We start from the raw sequence: 7,260 nt of genomic DNA on the forward strand, positions 1-7,260 counted from the left end.
CACCCTTCGTCGGCAACCTTCTCTGTGACTCATGTCACAAACGTACGCTCTGCGAACTGTAAATAAAGACAAGAACATCTCGTTTTGTTCGCCACAATTACTCTAAAACTGGTTCTAATGATGGTGTACCTGGAGGACTAATTATGGAATTCCAGGTCAAACTAAAAAGCGACTTGATCAGACAGGAGGATGGTGTGTGTGTGTGCTTTCAGTTTTACTTGAAGTAAAAAAAAACAAAAACAGCGAGGTGTCGCTCTGTTTACATGCGCATGACCGCCATGAACTTTGGGTTCTTATCAGGTCGTACAGTCAGGTAAGCTAAAACGGCTGACGGTGAACAATCACAGCGTATTATGACTTGTTTTGCAGCCGTAGGCAACTCGCAGTCGTTGACCCTGATATTAATTCCTCAATGTGGCCAAGTGTTTAAAAGATCAGCGAGGATATCTGTGTGGCAGCTAAAGCCTCCCCCAAAAAACCGGACGCTGTACCAGGACAGTAACACCAGAAAATCCATGACTGAAATAGAAACAGCTGGAAAGAGAAAGATTTTCTGTCATGGCGGAGCAATCAAAGCTCAGGGCCTCAAAATGACAGAAATGAAAAAGCAAAAAGAATTTCAGACTTTTTTTGTTCTTTTCTCAAGATTAAAACTAAATATCTCAAACAGGAACCCACGGCAAAAATGACTGACATTATTTGTTATCCAATAAAAAAAAAGAGGCAAAAATAATGGAGAAAAATGAAAGCCAATCAGATGTGATGTTAGCGGTGAGAAAAGGTGGGACTTTGTTACACTTTATTGGTTAGCTTTAAAGTAAAGTAATTCTGCGTGCATTTTGTTCTAGTTGTAAAAGGAAGAAGATTCTCCAAAGATTTAAGAGACCCCAGATTTAAGTCCTGTCTGACTTCGTCTTTTAGCGAAAACAACAAATCGTGTTTTAAGACTTGGCCGACTAAAGCTAAAATGAGGATAGATTTCCAAAACATGACTCTGACAAAGTTACATTTTAGTAAAAAAAAAAAAACTAAAAAAAAAACTATTGCTAAATCTAAAAGAAAATGCGCTGGGAGCATAAGGGTGATCTTTAATTAACCATAAACAAAAAGTCCTCTGCCACGATAAAAAAAAGCGAAATAAGGTCAAAGAAAATACTTCAATTGGCTGCTGCTAAGAATAGCTCCACAGAAGGCTGAATCCTGGTGTGTCAGCGTAGTTTCCACACGCTGCATCTGCATTTTGGCTTAATTTTGATTACATGTGTGACAACATGTCAGCCAAGGTTGGATTTTCCTAATTCTGAAATATGCAGAGGAGCAAAAATAATTATTAAGCATCTGCAAATATTTTACGCACACATAATGCTTGACTGCTTAATTTAGTTTCTGAGAAATAAATAAATGTTTTTCTGACTTTCAACGTAAAGCTACTGTGCTGCCGGGTCAAGAGCTTTTAGAAACTTTCTATTTTTGACATTGCTGTTTTAAGTTAAAACAAACATTAAGAATTGCTTCTTTTATTGCATTACACAATGATCTACAATAAAAAAAAAAACAATGTGAATAAAAAAAGACAAACAAAAAGGATTCATTGATAGCATATTTTTATTTTTTAGCTTATACATTTTTTTCTTATTGTTTAATCTTGAACTCTGTGTTTAAGGTGAGTGAGATGTGCAGAGCTGTACATGTGTGCATCTTTGGTGGCCTGGATGAATCGTTGATGTTGTATTTCAGTCCTGAAGCAGATCCACCGTTGTTCCATGTTTACTTCAGTTGCAGATAACGGCTCCGACTTAGAAAAGGCTTTGCAATCTTGTTGATATCATGCTAATGACTTTGCTTCTCATCTGTTCTTAGATTTCATTGCAGAATGCTGTCTGTCACGCCTTTTGAGATTTATTCATTTACTTTTTTTTTTGCCAACTTCTTGCTGTCAGACTTGATTTCTCGATTCTACAGGTTAGGCAGCAATCGGGTTTGGGTGAGGCCCGTCAAATTAAACCAAGAAAATGTGACAATTAAACACTTAACCGTTCAGTTCCTTCTGCATGGAGTTTGCACGTTCTGCTCTAGCATACATAGAGTCTCTCTGGGTATTCCAGTTTTCACTCAGCCAAAAAAATATAAATGTTGGGTTTATTATATACCCTAAATTATCCTTAGGTGTGTGTGTGGGCATGTGTGTGTTTATGTGCTGCGCTGTGATGAACTGGAATAGGAGGTACTATGCCTCTTGCCCAATGACCCATAGAGATCGGTAGCTGCCCCCCCAGCACCCCATAACTCTGCTTGAATAAACAGCTATAAACAATGGAGAGATGGATGAAAACCAGCATGTCATTTGAAAACATGCCCTTTGTATTTACTTAGCTTATCTTGGTCTGACGTTAAAATGTGTCTGACGACCAAAAAGCAAAACCAAAACTGTAACGGGGCTAACATTTCCCCCCTTGTAATCATTGTGCTTTCTAAATTAAACGATTACCGTCTAAAAATAAAACAATCTTTTTATTGCAGAAAAAGGAGGAAAAAACATGAACAATGCTCTTTTAATTAAAAGTGTAAACCTGGCAGTTTTCAAAGTCATGCCATGGGCAACACACTGACCGCGTGACGCAAGCTGTGCTCTACGCCGGACAGCTCTCTTTCTCCCGTTTTCATCTTAAATGTGCAGCTTTTCCGACGCTCTCCACAGCCCGCAAACACAATCATGCTTTGACCTGCAGGCTAAAACGACATCCTTTCCCTTTCAGTTGGCAGCACAGGACCTTTCATAAATAAACACGTACAATGCTGACAGGATCTGCACAATCGACAGTTCAGATATAAAAAATTGTCAAACGTTCAACATGTGGTATATCGTTTAAAAAAATAAGGCTTGAAAAAGGACAAATTTGGTGAAAGAGATTGAACCGATACATCTGAAAATATCTGATGTTGATGAGAAAGTAAGGCAACGATCAGATTTAATATTCTTAGAATAATAATAATAAAAAAAACATTTAGAGGCAGGTCAGAACATCAAACTGTATCCTTTGAGAGTAAATAGGATAAATTGCAGTCTTTTTTTTTGTTTGTTTGTTTTTTTTTTCCCCCAGTATTTTGTCCATTTTAAGGAAAAGCTAAAAAGACTGGACAGATAGAGCTGAGGCGTCCCTTAGCTCTGGTGTCTCTTGGTGTGCAGGGCCAGGTGGTCAGAGCGGGAGAAGCAGCGGCTGCACACGCCGCACTGGAAGGGCTTCACCCCGGTGTGCTTCCTGAAGTGCCGCGTCAGCTCGTCGGAGCGGGCGAAGCGCCACTCGCATCCCTCCCAGGAGCACCGGTACGGCTTCTCACCTGCATCGGGCAGAAACCACACGGTAAAGCTACAGCGGACACCCACAACTTTTTTTTTTTTTTTTTGTGGAACTACACCCCACCCGTTCTCCCTCAAGGACATTATCTAAGAGTCTTGTTGAGAGCTCACATCTAATAAAAGAGTTTGGAAAAGGAGGCAAAAAAAGAAAAGAAAAAGGATAGCATGCCTCATCTGCAGGACATAAATCACTGCATGTTTCTACCCAACCCCTCCCCTCCCTCTTCTCCCGCTTTACGAGAGTTGCAGGGTTTATGCGATTTGACAGCAGCGATATGTGGGCCAGACAGAACGAATATGCAAGCCAAGAAAACTTCTCTGCCTGGCAACATCCTCATGTTCACCCCCAAAATAAGATGTGCAACTTCAAGAAGTTTACCTGTGTGGGTTCGCAGATGAGCCTTTAGATGAGACGACTTCGTATAGACTTTCTCGCACCCTTAAGAAAAAATAACCAATAAGCATCTTTTAGGTATACATTTTGCCAACTTTTATCTCAACTGCTAGTCATAAGGACTTGTAATCGCACCTGGAACATCGCAGTGGTGAGTCCTGCGTCTTTCCAGATCGGGGTTGTTCCTCCGGTTGTATTTGGCCGGAGCCGACTGCGCCAACTCCGGAGACAGAGGCCCGACGCTTGGTGTCATCTGAGCTGGTGCCAGGCTGGAGTCCTGAACCGGTCCGCCAAGTGGACATTGGGTGAACGCAGGAGCGTAAGTTTGGTCGTGGGTTCGAGTCGAAGGATCGCTGGAAGTCTGTCTGGGATCGGTGTGGGTCTGGAGTGTTGTCTTACAGGCAATGCTGGCTTCGTAGGAGGGAGGAGGGGAGCTGTTATGAAGGATCTCCTTGCCCTTGTCTGGACTCGGAGGCTGAGAATTTGGCGGAGACGGCGGCAGATAGGTTGATCTAAATTGGTGGTCAGAGTGCTGGTCGAATGAAAAACATTCAGTCTGTGAAGCGTCTGGTAGTTGTCCCACATGGAGATTCCTGACTGGAAGACTTTGCGGTGTGATGGGGAAAGAGTTCTGCTCTAAGTCAGTGTTCAACATCTGAAACTGGGGAATTTCTTGGAATTCTGGCACTTCCTGCTTGATGAAAAAGCTACCACCAGGAGTGTCGGCTGCTTTGAACATTCCTGAGTACTCTGGGAGGGTCGTTGGTGCTTCGTTGCCCTGGCAGGTCGAGTGCATCAGGGACTGCGGTGGCTCCGCTTTGATTTGCTTCACAGTCCGGCAGAGGCCGGGTTGCAAGTAGGCGACGTCGGGAAGGAGCAGGCTCATGTTGACGCTGAAAGAAGAGGTGAAGTCTTCGGGGAAAAGTGACTCCAGCATGGGAGCGCTATCCTTGTCAAGCATTTTTGAATTTGCTACATCATGAAGTAGGTAGGTGTCCATCTCAGTTTTGCCCTGCTAGAAAGAGCAAAAGGGAAGTGGTTTGGTCAGTAACACAAAAACTGCACGGTTACCTCTTTAACTCAAATGATTGGCTTACGCTGTTCAGATGAAAGTTTTAAGCAAACACTGGACCAAAAATTGTTATCCAGCTTTTCAAAGAAAGACTGGATCAGGCAGCCATTTTGAAATATATGACATATCCTCACTTAACTTTCCACAGGATCAAATAGAAAATAGTAAGCTTGTGAAATGACGGTGTATGACAATGATTACAAGTGTTAAAGGCTTTGATTCACAGCAGATTTGATCTATTAAGTAGTTAGCAGAGGCTCCTGCTAGCCATGATTAATATTCACACTTTGACCAAAGAACTGGTCATTAAATCAATATTGATATTAACACAAACTGGAATCAGGTAAAAAAAAAAAAGTATATATACTGGCAGGTCAAACCTGGAAATTGGCTGAGTCTGATCAGTGCACCTCTGGTGTAATATGTATCAAGTATCAAATTTGCTATTCAAGTTATTTTTTTTTCTTTTTGGTCTCAAATAGCAAAATGTATTAGACAAAATGAAACTGATGACTTTATTTGTCTGTAGCTTCATAATGATTTAGGCAGATTTAAACCAAAATTACAAATCTTTTACTCTACCTCCATTTATTTCACTTATTCAACCATCCAGGTCATTTGTAACTTTGGTCAGTTCTCTGACTGAAACGGCTTAACATGTTCAGTAAAAACACATTTCACACAGGAAGAAGTAAGTGGCACACCGCTTCCTACCTTCATTTCCTGTGTAAATCTGAATTGAACGCAAATGTAACTGCAGCTTAAAATGTTGGTTAAGTTGAATTTGCATAAACCACAAAGCGGTTTTCAAGATGGTAGAAGTCAAGTTCAGGCTTTGCCCCTCTTACCTTCGGCCTTATGGACCAACTAATCAGTATTCATGCTAAATTAAGATGGCAAGAGAGCTCAGTACTGCAGATAAGATAGCAACTGCTGTGAGCCTCTTCACAGAACCCCACTTCAACAAATTCTCAACTATCCAATAAGTGTTAAAAATTGGTCACTTCAATCCATTTTTTGGACTAAAACCTAACCCAAAATGTGAAATCAAACTAATGTAATTTATGGCCTGGTTCATGTTTGGATTCACAGTTTTAGTTTCAAGAGTGAAGAAACTGAATCATGCTCCTAATGTGACTTAAAAATTGGTTTTAAGAGTTTTTTTTTATTTTATTATTGTCTCTGTATTGATGAAGCCAATGTTTGTTTGTTTTTCCTGTCTTGGACTTTGCATCACTGGTTGCACCACATGTCATTCTGGACTGGTAGCTCCACTTTGGGGATGCATGTGTACCAACACAACAGAAAATCAGCTGAACCTACAGCTCCGATTTACAAGTCGCTCCGTGCAAAGGCTTCTGCCTGCATGTAAGCTCTTTCCAAATGCACAGCTGAAATTAGAACATCCAGTTGCTCCACAGGACTATGCAGGACAAGTTTCAGGGACGGGTGCACATCCCATTCACCCCCAACACACCACAATGAATGTCCGCATCAGCAATCTTAAATTCGTCTTTATTCAGCATTCTTCTCACAGCAGCCTTCAATGTTAGGATCAAACCCTTGAAATGGAAACAAATCTGTTCCTCATACCAAATCTGCACGCAACAGAACATTTAATTAAATAATAGCGAGACAGTGATGCTGAGAGGCAATGCAAATGCAAAAATAAAATAATAATAATAATAATAATAATAATAATAATAATAATAAAACCAACCCTACCAGATTGTAATCTGGGAAAGATGAAATTCCCAGCATGGCGTTGCACAGCACTTCTCCATGATCCTCACCCCTCAGACCGTCGGATGATGTCAGCGGCGCCGCTGGGTGGCTTTTGTGGAGAAACTGCGCGTCCTGCCCCGGAGCAACCCAAACCGAATTCGTCACAGCTGCGGCCATTAAAAGCGTAGATAGCCTTACACTCGTTCGATATAGTACCAAAACAAAATAAAAAAAATAAATAAATAAATAAAAATGCCCGAATTAATCTAGCATATATGAATTGTTGCTTTCGAAAACAATCCCAGGCGACCCAGCTGTCAAACGCTCATCCTCCTCTGGTTTGCACTGGCTTGTCAAATTACGCAACGGCGTAATATCAGCGCGTCTGCAGGGCGGCGCCGAACATGTGCAAAACAAACAGGACAACTAGGCGGTACTTAACACACCGAGTGTAATGAATGCAGCGGTTTGGTGATTAGGAGGAGAAATAAACTTGGGGTTGGGATTTTTTTTTTTTTTAAGTTTATGATGAGGTTGTTTGTGTTCAAGACCAAGAAATATGGCACACACAAGGAAAGCTTTTTTTTACATCCAACCAGAAATGAAGATGACATCCATGAAATGACATTACGACTGTGCCTTTTTTTTTTTTTTTTTTTTTTAATAAATTCTTATGGTTCAATTCCCACAATAAACTTAGCTCCTCGTTTA

At 41.0% G+C, this 7,260-nt stretch overlaps 1 protein-coding gene across 2 annotated transcripts; it reads right to left on the reverse strand.

Moving 5' to 3' along the window:
- Positions 1-1,588: 1,588 nt before the first annotated feature.
- On the reverse strand, positions 1,589-6,955 carry klf5b (Kruppel like factor 5b). Of its 2 annotated transcripts, none has more exons than XM_007547166.2 (4): positions 6,550-6,955; positions 3,888-4,767; positions 3,738-3,797; positions 1,589-3,339 (listed from the first exon to the last, which is right to left on the reverse strand). In XM_007547166.2, exons 1-4 carry the CDS (start codon positions 6,724-6,726, stop codon positions 3,161-3,163), a joined length of 1,296 nt encoding a protein of 431 aa, XP_007547228.1. In that variant the 5' UTR covers positions 6,727-6,955; the 3' UTR covers positions 1,589-3,160. The 2 variants fall into 2 exon arrangements, with proteins under 2 accessions (XP_007547228.1, XP_007547229.1); XM_007547167.2 differs by having other exon boundaries at positions 3,888-4,764; positions 6,550-6,954.
- Between the last annotated feature and the right edge of the window lie 305 nt (positions 6,956-7,260).

The sequence above is a fragment of the Poecilia formosa genome, unplaced genomic scaffold (assembly GCF_000485575.1).
Source record: "Poecilia formosa unplaced genomic scaffold, Poecilia_formosa-5.1.2 Scaffold19, whole genome shotgun sequence".
Classification (NCBI taxonomy): Eukaryota; Metazoa; Chordata; class Actinopteri; order Cyprinodontiformes; family Poeciliidae; genus Poecilia; species Poecilia formosa.